Genomic DNA, 14,240 nt, shown 5'->3' with positions numbered 1-14,240 from the left:
TCAGCCCCAGCGTAGAGCTCCCTGCAGGGAGCTGACGCCACAATCTCATGAACCACTTCCGGGACCCAGAAGGCTCCCAAACGTTCCTGAGACGAAAAAAACCAAGGAACGAGATGGCCGCTACGGAGATGGAATCTAGACCACTCCATTGCCTGGTGGAGGGCTGGGAGGGAAACCTTTTGCCACACCCCGGGCCGCAGTACCCACATTGCCAGGAAAAAGAGAGCGGTTCCCTCATTACTTTGGTCACCTAACCGGTGCCCCCACACGCCGTTCTCACGGCGGTCTGGCGCCAAACACCTACAGTCACGGCACAATGGACGCGGTCCCCACAACTGTAGACTCCCGGCGGGTAGGTTCTGATGAGTCTAGAGGACGCCTCCATAGGACCTCCTCCTCAGTCACTTAAAACTGTAACCTAGATGTTTTCCCACTTGACAATGAATGCCATACGAAACATATGTAGCCTGATCTTTATTTAACTGTGGGATTGTATGTATTACATGACTGTCTAACATTATATGGGTTATTGTTCTTGATTTAGATTTGCAAAACATTCTTGTTATTGCATTATACTATTGCTATAAATCAATAAACAGATAAAGTACCGCAGACATTGTCATCTTGTAAGAAGATCTCATGCTTATTGATAGTGGGGCCGGGGGTGGGTGGGGGGGCAGATTATAGATTTTTTTTTTTAAGGAAAACAAAATCGGAGACAAAAAAAGTTTTTCAGAAAAAATGTCTCCCCTTGTGGTTCATGAAGTGCAAAATGACAGTAAATGTGTGCAGTGCGTCAGTGTGGCCATTAGAGGCCAGTAGAGCAGACAGTCACTCACACTGTTGTGTTCAGGTGTTGAGGGTGTGGTGACTGTTGACTCATGTCATGTTTAGTTGCCTAGTAACATGACTTGTTTTTTTGCTTTAAAAGCATCCATTTTATATCCAGCTAAATCAAAAGACATGCATATAATAATAAAAAAAAATGATAACAATAAATACACCTGATTTATAAGTAAAAGAAAATCACAGAAAAGCTGAAACAGTAAGAACATCGATAAATAAGAACCTAACTGAATAAGGAAAATGTAATATTCAGACAGAAGACACCTGTGTTACAGTAATTCAAAGGTAAGAATGGAACGTGCCTGCCTAGAACTATACTGATGTGTGTTTTAGAGTTTAAAAGCACAAAAACAAACAGCTGTGTTCTTATTTATGTATTTGAAGTTGCTGTATTGGCATATTGTGAGTCACGTGTCATTTATAATGATTTAATAATAAAAAGTGCTGCATTATACTTTTTATTAACTAAATTTACTGATCAATACAAAAACCCTCTTCTTTCTCAATACGTTGTCAAGAAGCCCTACATAGTGTGCATGAGTGTTGACTGTTTAGACGACACGTGAGCGCTGTGATGTAACAGACTACTCAACTTCAATGAGAAAATCAACTGTTATAATGTGTTTAAATGATAGAATCGAACCTCAATAAACATATTTACACGAGGAACACAACAGTAGACATGTGACTGCACTGATATTTGTTACATTTAATAAAATATGTTTACCTGCATTATAAGGTAGTAATAGAAATAATATGAGTCTCCAACAACTGGGTGTGTGTGTGTGTGTGTGTGTGTGTGTGTGTGAGTGAGTGTGTGTGTGTGTGAGCGTGTATTTATCACTTTGTGGGGATCAAATGTCCCCATAAGGATAGTAAAACCCGAAATGTTTGACCTTGTGGGGACATTTTGTCGGTCCCCATGAGGAAAACAGCTTATAAATCATACTAAATTATGTTTTTGGAAAATGTAAAAATGCAGAAAGTTTTCTGTGAGGGTTAGGTTTAGGGGTAGGGTTAGGTTTAGGGGATAGAATATAAAGTTTGTACAGTATAAAAACCATTATGTCTATGGAAAGTCCCCATAAAACATGGAAACATAACATGTGTGTGTGTGTGTGTGTAGTGGGTATGAGTGGTGGTGGTGTAGTGGCTAAAGCACATAACTGTTAATCAGAAGGTTGCTGGTTTGATCCCCACGGCCACCTCCATTGTGTCCTTGAGTAAGACACTTAACTCCAGGTTTCTCCGGGGGGATTGTCCCTGTAATAAGTGCTCTGTAAGTCAATTTGGATAAAGTGTCTGCCAAATGCATAAATGTAAATGTGTGTGTGTGTGTGAGTGAGTGAGTGTGTGTGAGAGAGTGTGTGAGACAGATGGGAGTGGTTGAGAAACATTTGAACTGTCATCTGTGTGTATGTGTGTGAACGTGAGTTTGAACTGAATATGGGAGTGTCAAAAAACATTCCCATCCGGATTTCAACACAAACATGAAAGAATCAAGAACTCTGTCAGATGCATGAAACACACACACACACACACACACACACACACACAATAACATCTTTGTGTGAAAACAAGAAAGTCCAGCTATAAATGTGAGTTTAAGCCATTAGGATCTTTATTCAAACAGCAACAGTAAAACCTGAAATCAGGCGACAGTCCCACAGATTAATACACTACATTTAGGGTAATTAATTCAATATAAAGACAAAGTCAAAGTCTCTTTGTGTGTGTGTGTTTGTGTGATGTGTGTGTGTGTGTGTGTGTGAGTGTGTGTGAGTGTGTGAGTGTGTGTGTGTGTGTGTGTGTGTGTGTGTGTGTGTGTGTGTGAGTGTGTGTGTGTGTGTGTGTATGTGTGTGTGTGAGTGTGTGTGTGTGTGTGTGTATGTGTGTGTGTGAGTGTGTGTGTGTGTGTGTGTATGTGTGTGTGTGTGAGTGTGTGTGTGTGTGTGTGTGTGTGTGTGTGTGTGTGTGTGTGTGTGTGTGTGAGTGTGTGTGTGTGAGCGTGTATTTATCACTTTGTGGGGACCAAATGTCCCCATAAGGATAGTAAAACCTGAAATTTTTGACCTTGTGGACATTTTGTCGGTCCCCATGTGGAAAACAGCTTATAAATCATACTAAATTATGTTTTTTGAAAATGGAAAAATGCAGAAAGTTTTCTGTGAGGGTTAGGTTTAGGGGTAGGGTTAGGTTTAGGGGATAGAATATAAAGTTTGTACAGTATAAAAACCATTATGTCTATGGAAAGTCCCCATAAAACATGGAAACACAACATGTGTGTGTGTGTGTGTGTGTGTGTGTGAGTGTGTGTGTGTGTGTGTGTGTGTGTGTGTGTGTGTGTGTGTGTGTGTGTGTGTGTGTGTGTGTGTGTGTGTGTGTGTGTGTGTGTGTGTGTGTGTGTGTGTGTGTGTGTGTGTGTGTGTATATGTGTGTGCGCTCTACTGATGTCATAACAGTTGTGTGTCACTGGGAGTCTGACACTAAAATCCCATTTCAAAAATGACTAAAGAAAAGATGTAAAAGAACATGAATAAAACAGTTTGAAAGGTCACATGGTCATTCTGAGGACACGTATTTCTATATTCTTGAACATTAGACTCTCATTGGTCTACAGTCCACAGAAATTCATTTTATTTGTCAATCTGTCTGAGATTAATTATAAGGGCTTTTCAAAGGATGCGTCAATGTACACATGCATCAGACGGCTTTTGGAGCGTCTCACTTTGGTTGTGTTACATCATAACCAGTTTTAAACATGATTTTTTTGCACTGAATTAACATGGTGAAACATTTAAAACACTGCTTTTGTTGAAGACATATTAGTAAAAGATTGTTCTGCACAACTCGTGCCAACATTTCTTTTTCCAGTGACGTAATGAAACATCAAAGTGTTTCTCTGTCTTTTGTCCTTCAGCATGAATACATGACAAAAACTCAACACAGACATAAATACATCTGTGTGTGACAGACAGAGAGTTACAAGATCTTTATTGGATGATTGTTGTACCGACAACATGGACAAACATCAGTACACACAACACAACAACAACAACAACAACATTTATTCATTTCATTTAGGCAGACGCACAACAACAAAACACAGTAACAGAGAAAATACAAAACAAGGCACCAGTGATGTTATAAAAATAACAAAATATGAAAACTAATACATATAATGTAATGGAAATGCAATCAATAAATAAATAAATAAAATAGAAGAACATAAACGAGGGAGGTAAGTAAACTGTCACTAAGCTTTCATAGCCGATGGGAAAAGGGCTTGTCAAGACTTTCCTAACCGACCACACCCTGAGAGAGCGAGAGAGAGAGCGAGAGGGAGAGAGACTGAAGAAACGTGTTTCTGAAAGAGAGAGAGAGAAAGAGAAGGGTGGGTTAGAGGGAGGGTTGATTTCTACAGGGTGATTTGAGTGTTCGTTCAGGGTAAGCTGGTCCAGTCATCTGTAACTGTGAAGTTTGATTCATCAGGTGATCAGTCGTCTATATCTGCCAGGTAACATTTAAACTTACGTTTAATATCACTGAAGTCAAACGAACCTCTTGAATGAAATCTACTGCTTGTGATTTATTGTAAGTTTGTTAATTAAACCTGTTTTGTGTTAGTGTGTGATAATGATTTGTGTTTTTTCATTCAATTGAAGCTGTTAATTTGAGTTGTGCTTTTGATATTTGAGTTAAAACTAATTAGAAAAATTAAATAAATGCAAATATTTGATTAAATGTAAAGATAAATGCACTGAAATTAGTTTGTGAAGCAGCTGCTGTGAGTGTGTGGAGGACGGTGAGTTATTTCAGGGAGCGGCATGCGTGTGTGTGTGTGTGTGTGTGTGTGATACTGAAGACAAGTTTAAACTCATCAAGCTCATTCAACTCATTCATAGCTGTACAACACACACACACACACACACACACACACACACACACACACACACACACACACACACGTTGTGTTTCCATGTTTTATGGGGACTTTCCATAGACATAATGGTTTTTATACTGTACAAACTTTATATTCTATCCCCTAAACCTAACCCTACCCCTAAACCTAACCCTCACAGAAAACTTTCTGCATTTTTACATTTTCAAAAAACACAATTTATTATGATTTATAAGCTGTTTTCCTCATGGGGACCGACAAAATGTCCCCACAAGGTCAAACATTTCGGGTTTAACTATCCTTATGGGGACATTTGGTCCCCACAAAGTGATAAATACACGCTCACACACTCACCCAACCACACACACACACACACACACACACACACACACACTCACCCAACCACACACACACACACACACACACACACACACACACACACTCACACACACACACTCACACACACTCACACACACACACACACACACACACACAGCCTCTCTGTGTGTGTATTACATAATGTATTACTGTCTGTTTTATTTGCACAATATTATTGTGTCTTTACTAAAATATACTAGAATCAGAACTGAAGTTCATTTAAATCTGTTTTTTCTCTTTCAGTCATCATGTTGATTTTACTCGCTGCCATTTTCATCCTCCACATTGCCTGTATCACACTACTGCTCACCGCCACCATACATAATGTGAGTTACACACACACACACACACACACACACACACACACACACACACACACACTGCATATACATATATGTTCACTATACATATTGTTCATAAGTAGCTTTACATTAATTCATTGTGTTGTTTTTATTGTGTGTGTGTGTGTGTAGGCGTGGTGGATGACAGACACAATTTCCACGGATATTTGGGCTCGTTGGATTCTGATGGGTGGACAGTGGAACTACACTCAAATTCCTGCATACTATCCTCAAGGTTTGAAAATGTTTATATTTACTGAACTAAATATATAAATAAATAACTAAACAGTATTTTGTCTGTCTGTTGTGTCATGCTGCAAATCTCATTGGTCCAAAATACTGCACATCTTCTCTGTCAATTAAATTAGCTCTTTTATGCGTTTTTTGCTGACAATAAAACACAAAATACATTTACATTTATTCATTTGGCAGATGCTTTTATCCAAAGTGAATCATCTTAAGGAGACAGTGATACGAAAAGTGCCATACTACAAAGGTTCGCTAGCATCATAATAGTATTCAAAACAGATTAAAGTGCAAATCTGTGGCTCAGGTGGTAGAGTGGGTTGTCCACTAATCACAGGGTTGGTGGTTCTATTCCTTGCCCACACGACTCCACATGCCGAAGTGTCCTTGGGCAAGACATCCATCCATCCATCCATCTTCAACCGCTTATCCGAAGTCGGGTCGCGGGGGCAGCAGCTCCAGCAGGGGGCCCCAAACTTCCCTATCCCGAGCCACATTAACCAGCTCTGAATTTTATAAGTGCATCAACCGGCAGCCAGTGGAGAGAGACAAAGAGTGGTGTAACATGTGCTCTCTTAGGTTCATTAACTCTTTCCCCGCCAGCGTTTTTAAAAAAAAGTTGCCAGCCACCGCCAGGGTTTTTGACGATTTCGCTAAACTTTAATGGCCCGCAGAATATTTTCTTCCATGAATATATGAAGATGCTATATATCACAATAAATATCTGGGCCTCTGCTTTTAGGCAAAAAAAACGATTTTATTTTATCTTCATTTGTTCTTTTTTTATTGCGACTTGAACAGAGGCAGGTTTTGTCAAAAAACAACATTTCAGACAAAAAGCTGAGAAAAAGGCATGTTTATGTCTGATATTTTGAGCTTCTCAATACTCCACTTCTTCATGTTTGAGACGATCGCAGTCTGTTTCTTTGATCAAAGAGTTGCGTACTCTTTCAAAACATGCGCAGGGGTCTTCCTTACCGTATAACACCTAAAACACGGAAACCCGGAAAATTCCGTGTTTGGCGGGGAAGCGTTTTTTCATAAAACACGGAAAATTCCGTGTTTGGCGGGGAAAGGGTTAAAGACCAGACGTGCTGCTGCATTCTGGATCATTTGGAGAGGTCTAATAGCACATGCAGGAAGGCCTGCAATGAGAGCGTTACAGTAGTCCAGTCTAGTTATGACAAGGGACTGAACGAGCAGTTGTGTGGCATGTACAGAGAGGAAGGGTCTTATCTTCCTGATATTGTAGAGTGTAAATCTACATGATTGTGCTGACTTTGAGATGTGGTCTGTGAAATTTAGTTTGTTATTGATGGTAACCCCTTGATTTCTGACCATTTTGGAGGCAATACTGTAGTTGCACCCAGCTGCATGGTGAGGTTGTGTTCAAAAGTCCAAGCACTGAGCCCTGAGGTACCCCAGTAAATATCTGATGTGACTTGGATACCTCACCTCTCCAGGCTACCTTGAAGGACCTATCTGAGAGACAGGAGTTAAACCAGTCAAGCACAGTTCCTGTGATGCCCAGAAGAGAGAGGGTTTCCCCTGTCTCAGTGACTCAGTGACAGACAGCAGGGCAGTCTCAGTGGAGTGTCCACTTTTGAAGCCTGACTGATTGTCATCCAGCAGCTTTTTCTGTGAGAGATAGGCGGAGATCTGATTGAAAACTGCCCTTTCAAGTGTTTTTGCCATGAATGGTATGAGAGAGACTGGTCTGTAGTGTTCTATCTGTGTGGGGTTAAGTGCAGGTTTTTTCAGCAGTGGGGTTACTCGAGCCTGCTTAAATGTAGTGGGAAAAGTGCCTGCAAGAAAGGATGTGTTAATTATGTGTGTAAGTGCAGGTAGGATGGACGGAGAGATGGCCTGGAGAAGGTGTGATGGAATAGGGTCAAGGGAACAGGTTGTGGAGTGGTCGGAGAGAAGGAGTTTAGAGACCTCAATGTCAGTTAAAGGAAAGAACATAGAAAAAGAAGATTTGCATACAGGAGCCAAGTGTTTGACAGGGTGTGGTGCAGTGAATGTATTGCTGATGGTTGTAACCTTTTTAGTAAAAAATTTGACGATATCTGCAGTCAGTGATGTGTCAGGTGGTGGAGGGGGAGGGCAGAGAAGTGTGTTGAATGTTCTAAACAAGCTGCGAGTGTCTGTGGTGCTTTACCTAGATCAGCTGGATCTCTAGATTTCCGCCATCTCCTCTCAGCTGCCCTGAGATCAGACAGCCAGGGGCTGGGTGGTGTAGTCCATGCTGGTCTAGAGGAGAGAGGACAGATGTTGTCTAGACAGGTTGTTAAAGCAGACCTAAGTGTGTCTGTGGCAGTGTTCACATCAAGCATGGAAAATACATTTATTGTGGGAAGAGAGGCAGAGACATCAGTGGAAAGGCGAGAGGGTGAGAGGGAACGGAGGTTACGGCGAAAGGAAACCAAAGGTGGGGTCGGTTTTACAATGGATGGGAGAATCATGTTGAATTGAACAAAGTAGTGATCAGAGACATGTAAAGGTGTAACAAGAATATTAGAGGTGGTACAGTTACGTGTAAAAATGAGGTCCAGCTGGTTGCTCGATCTGTGAGTTGCTGTGGTGTGTAGTCTTTCCAAGTCAAATGAGGCCAGAAGAGTTCAGTGGCCTGGGGCTTGTCTTGGTGTATGTTGAAATCGGCAAGAACCACAAGTGGCCTGCCATCCTCTGGCAAGGAGGACAGCAGGACATCCAGCTCCTCAAGCAAGTTTGCCAGCTGACCAGGAGGACGACAGATGACAACAACATGTAATTTTGTGGGTTGCATTGTAGTAATAGCATGGAATTCAAAAGATGTATTGTTACATAGTGAAGCCTGTGGTGAAAAAGTCCAGTTATTATGAATGAGCAAACCTGTTCCCCCACCCCTACCGGTATGTCGAGGGGTCTGAGAGAAGGAGAAGTTGGAGAGGGCAGCAGGTGTTGCTGTATCCTCAGGACGTATCCATGTCTCTGTCAGTGCCAGGATGCTGAGGGTGGACTGCGTGGCGAAAGCTGGAATGAAGGCAGCTTTGTTCACAGCAGACTGGCAGTTCCAGAGTCCCACTGAGAACGAGAGTGGAGCAGGTGTTGAAGTGCAGAGCGGCCGTAGGTTGTGTGGGTTGCGTTTGGTCTTGCATCTGTATCTTGTGAACGGTCTACAACAGATAACAGAGATGTGCTTGAAGGCATGTGTTATTTGTGAAGTAGACATGTTAGTATGAAGAAGGAAAATAAGTGAAGAGAAAAAAGTAAAAGATACTTAAGTGTAATGGTGAGTGGTGCCTTGTCGGTGTCCTTGCTTGGTGGACTCGTGCAGGAAGACTCGATCTTTACACAAAAAGGTCTTCACACGAGGAGGGCTTTACATGAGGGCTACCACTTCTGCTGCCGCTTCCGCGTCAGCATACAGTGAAATATATACACGATTTTAATGAGACGTTCAGCCGAAAAAAGCAGGACACACCTTAATGCTACTTAGCACAACAAAGCCAGTCATGTTGTCAATCAGAACTAAGGGCCACGCAAGGTGACAAGCATGGGAACAAATGCGACTTCCATACACCGTAAATAAATTATGCTGCACTTTAGCAATAAATAATACTCTAAAACAAGTGAAGCACTGTTTACAGACATCTAAAAAACAACGATAGTTTTACACACACTGGATAACCAACTCTAAATCTAGCAGCAATTACTCTGGGACAAGTCAAAACAATGTAGCACACACAGACCACACACGTTTAAGCGACGCGAGTTCAAGACAGTAAACAAATACTGCTCAGATCTAGCAATGAAAACCACTCTATAACAACGTAAAACAAAGAAATAAACACACTCACATACAACTGCAGACTCCTGGCAATAGTGTTTCAAATGCATGAATAATAAAGGATCCATTAGTAGAAATAATCCACACAGTGAATATGTGCAATTTCAATAGCAAAGCAAAGATTTGTTCATATTTCGAAGCACAAACAATAATCTACTCACTGTGAAGGTGTGCAATATCAACAAATAAGGGAAGATTCGGGCATTCAGAGCACAATAGATGAATCACAGTACTGAAGAAAATGCTGATAAAATGCAGCTGTGCTCCAACATGCTCGAGGTGACGCACAAATTGGGCAGAGTATCAAGTACAAACTTCCAATAAATTGATGTAATTTTAAAAGGCTTCAGAGATCGTCAAAACTGGGGAGTTTCCCATAGCTTCAGCGGCTGACGCAGAGTCGAAGTGACTGACTTGAAAGGGAACTTGTTTGAACATCAGTGAACCAATACTGAAACTTTGCTAAATGCCATCATTCGAGACATCAGAAAGGAGCAGGAATAGAGCTTTACTTTTTCTAAATATAACGAGATTTCACAGAGTAATAAACAACTGTTTTTCTGAAGTCCACTCTACTTCAAAAATCATTTTCTACATTCATATGTTCTCGTTTTCCTGTAAAACCTCTAAACATCCTTAAAACAAGTTACATTTACTTAAAAAAATAAGTAGTGTTTTTAAAAATATATCTTGAAATAAGTTTATTTTCTTACTCTATTGGCACATTGTTTGTCCTAACCTATTTGGCAAGAAAATAAACCAAATTCTCTGAAAACAATTATGATCTTACACAGTTCTGCTTCTCAAGTGAATGTTTCTTGTTTAAAGAATATTTAGATATTGTTTCTTGTTTCTGTCCTGTTCTGGTGTGTATTTGTTAAAGTGTGTTTGTGTACATCATGTTTCTTGTGTTTAGAGTACCTGCAGGCGGTTCAGGCCAGTTCAATACTCGCGTGCATCTTCTGTATTCTCAGCCTGTTTGTGTTCGTAGCACAGCTGTACACACTACCTAAAGGAAAACGCTTCTCGTTCACTGGAGCCTTCCAGCTGCTCGCATGTAAGTGTGTGTTTGTATTCACCGTCTCTGTTGTGTGACACACGTAGTTCAGCTAAATGTGTGTACTCCAGTGTTTAACTGCTCGTGTGTGTGTGTGTGTTTCAGGCTTGTGTATAATTATCGCAGCGTCCATCTACACCGACATCTTCCATAAAGACGAGCGTAACGGCTGGTATGGAGCGTCCTTCATTCTCGCCTGGATCTCCGTCTGTCTCACCTTCATTTCGTGTATCATCTACTTCGTTCTGCGCAAGAAAACCGCAGCGTGAACACACACACACACACACACACACACACACACACACACACACACACACACACACACACACACACACACACACACACATGTTGTGTTTCCATGTTTTATGGGGACTTTCCATAGACATAATGGTTTTTATACTGTACAAACTTTATATTCTATCCCCTAAACCTAACCCTACCCCTAAACCTAACCCTCACAGAAAACTTTCTGCATTTTTACATTTTCAAAAAACATAATTTAGTATGATTTATAAGCTGTTTTCCTCATGGGGACCGACAAAATGTCCCCACAAGGTCAAAAATTTCGGGTTTTACTATCCTTATGGGGACATTTGGTCCCCACAAAGTGATAAATACACGCTCACACACACACACTCACTCACACACACACACACACACACACACACACACACACACACACACACACACACACACACACACACACACACACACACACACACACGATGTATATTCTATCATAAAGACATTTTATGATTCTTTGAAACTCGACTGTTTGAAAGCATTTGTATATGTTCTGCAGATTATCCTGAATTAATGAAATTGTGAAACAGATGGTCATTAGTTTATTATAAATGTATTGTAAACACTTGTATTGAGAATAGAGGGAGGGTTGAGTTAACATACACTAGATTGATCAATTAGAGGTACTTCTGAGTACTGTTGAAGTATGAAAAATAAAACTTCTTTAAACTTGTTTTTATGTTAAAATATTTAGGATTCACTGAACGTAGACTAATATTGTACTGAATTGAAATGTTTAGATACTAACAGTTTTGGCAATGTCTGTAAATAAAGTCATTCTCAGATCATGAGGGCATTTGAATATTTTATTTTGAACCGTCTGTTCTGTCAATTGCCGTTTTAACAAACATATTTGAAACTCAATTGTTCTCTAAATGCACAAATAATTCATTTACAGTAACATATCTTAAGCAAGAGTGTTCATTTTTTATGAATTTATCATTGAACAGAAATTATAAACACCCATTTGTGTTTACTATGGTATTTTATGTATAACACTTGTAATGATTGTTTTCAGTTTCCATTTATTTATACACCGGCAGCCAAAAGACTGGAATAATGTTCAGATTTTGCAGTTTTGGAAGGAAATTGGTACTTTAATTCACCAAAGTGGCATTCAACTGATCACAAGTGTGGTCAGGAAAAAAGTCATTTTTGATCAAATCTAGACAGCAGCATCACTCCAACACCTCCTCCTTGAGTAATCGTGATAAATTGAAAGCTGAAAGATATTTGGATCATTAAATGAAGCTGAACGTTGTCTTTGTGTTTGTTTTTGAGTTGCACAGTATGTAATAGACTGGCATGTCTTGAGGTCAATATGAGGTCAAAAAAGAAACAGATTTCTCTAGAAACTCTTCAGTCAATCATTGTTTTGAGGAATGAAGGCTATACAATGCTTGAAATCACCAAAAACCTGCAGATTTCACACAAAGGTGTAACTACAGTCATCAAAGACAAGATCAACTGTCTCTAACAAGGACAGAAAGAGATGTGGAAGATGTGCAACTAAACAAAGAGGATAAGAACATCAGAGTCTCTAGTTTGAGACGCCTCACGTGTCCTCCGCTGACGGCTTCATTGAATTCTACCCGCTCAACACCAGTTTCATGTACAACAGTAAAGAGAATAATAAATAGTACCAATTTCTTTCCATAAGAGCAAAATCTGTACATTATTCCAAACTTTTGCCACCAGTGTACATCTAAATAGATGTTAAATACCATGTTCACATTTATGTGTATATGCAAGTACAGCTTTCATTCAGCGTACATGACATTATTCCCATTACAGGGACAGTCCTCATGGACAAACATGATTTCACAGCTAACACTAACTTTTAACACTCTTTTTTTCAAGTTTATAACTAAATAAAAAAACAAAATATTGTATCCTAGTTCAGTGTACTCGTATATATGTGTTTGTGTGAGTTGAGATATTTTACATTTTACAACCAAATATGGAAATTGACCATATTTATGTACAGTGCTGTGGAAAAGTATTTGTGATTTCTTCTGTTTCTGTGTATTTTTCATACTAAATAGTTTTAGATCTTACATTTTAGAACATAAAACAATGGCAACCGGAATACTTTTTTTTTTTTTTTTTTATATATTGAAGCAAAAAAGTTATTATTATAATACATTATATTATATATATATATATTATTATTATTATAAATACACCTATTTCACTCATGTGAAAAACTAACTGCCCCCTTAAACCTAATAGCTGGTTGCCGCCTTTAGCAGCAACAACTGCATCAAACGCTTCCTGTAACTGGAGATCTTTCACAACACTGTGTGAATTCTGGCACACTCTTCTTCACATAACTGCTTAAGTTCAGCAACATTGGAGGGTTTTCGAGCATCAACTGCCATTAAAGGTCTCAATCAGGTTCAAGTCAGGACTTTGACTAGGCCACTCCAAAACTTTCATTTAGCTTCTTTTGAGCCATTCAGAGGTGGACTTACTCCTATGCTTTGGATCATTGTTTTGCTTCATAATCCAGTTGTGCTTGAGCTTCAACTCATGGACTGATGACGGGACGTTCTTCTTTAGGATTTTCTGGTAGAGAGCAGAATTCATGTTAAATACCCCCCACACTATCACACGACCACCATCATGCTTGACCGTAGGTATGATGTTCTTTTTCACTCTTCCATGGATGGCATTATTGCCCGTGTCTTTCTGATAGTGGGGTCATGAACAGTGACCTATATTGATGCGAGAGATGTCTGCAGTTTCTTGGATGTTGTCCTTGCCTTTTTTTGTGACTTCCTGGTTGAGTCGTCGCTGTGCTTTTGGAGGAACTTTGGCAGGATGGCCACTTCTGGGACGGTTCCCTACTGTGCCATGTTTTCTCTATTTGGAGATAATGGCTCTCACTGGGGTTCTTTGGAGTCCCAGAGCCTCTGAAATAGCTTTGCAACCCTTCCCAGACTGATGTATTTCAGTCACCTTTTTCCTCATCATTTCTGGAATTTCATAGTCTGCGACTGGGTGAGAGCTTTTAGCCAACTTCATGCTGCTGCAAAAGTTGTATTTAGGTGTTGATATGATTGAACAGGGCTGGCAGTAATCAGGTCTGGGTGCGTCTAGTCCAGCTGAAACCCAGTTTCAAAGATTTGGGGACTTAGTAACTAAGGGGCAAATACTTTTTCACACAGGCCGAGTTGATACTGGATAACTTTTTTACTTCAATAAAAAAAACTGTACTTTGTGTTTACTCAGATTGCCTTTGTTTTATGTTAGATTTAGTTTGAATTTTTTAACAATTTACATTTAGATTTATTCATTTGGCAGACACTTTTATCCAAATCGACTTACAAAAGA

At 39.9% G+C, this 14,240-nt stretch overlaps 1 protein-coding gene across 1 annotated transcript; it reads left to right on the top strand.

Moving 5' to 3' along the window:
* Positions 1–4,235: 4,235 nt before the first annotated feature.
* LOC127653716 (epithelial membrane protein 2-like) lies at positions 4,236–11,320 on the top strand. Its single transcript, XM_052140512.1, has 5 exons — positions 4,236–4,363; positions 5,369–5,451; positions 5,599–5,701; positions 10,461–10,601; positions 10,707–11,320. The coding sequence occupies exons 2-5, from the start codon at positions 5,374–5,376 to the stop codon at positions 10,868–10,870; spliced, it is 486 nt and encodes a 161-aa protein (XP_051996472.1). The 5' UTR covers positions 4,236–4,363; positions 5,369–5,373; the 3' UTR covers positions 10,871–11,320.
* Positions 11,321–14,240: the final 2,920 nt, after the last annotated feature.

This window comes from Xyrauchen texanus, chromosome 2 (assembly GCF_025860055.1).
Source record: "Xyrauchen texanus isolate HMW12.3.18 chromosome 2, RBS_HiC_50CHRs, whole genome shotgun sequence".
NCBI lineage: Eukaryota > Metazoa > Chordata > Actinopteri > Cypriniformes > Catostomidae > Xyrauchen > Xyrauchen texanus.
This window is presented reverse-complemented; position numbering and strand designations above follow the sequence as displayed.

What these genes read in the sequence shown, in the direction of transcription:
- LOC127653716 (XM_052140512.1), top strand. Translation starts at nt 5,374, where the DNA reads ATGTTGATTTTACTCGCTGCCATTTTCATCCTCCACATTGCCTGTATC. An exon ending in TCACCGCCACCATACATAAT is followed by an intron (nt 5,452 to 5,598) that starts GTGAGTTACACA and finishes GTGTGTGTGTAG; the next exon opens with GCGTGGTGGATGACAGACAC. An exon ending in AGCCTTCCAGCTGCTCGCAT is followed by an intron (nt 10,602 to 10,706) that starts GTAAGTGTGTGT and finishes TGTGTGTTTCAG; the next exon opens with GCTTGTGTATAATTATCGCA.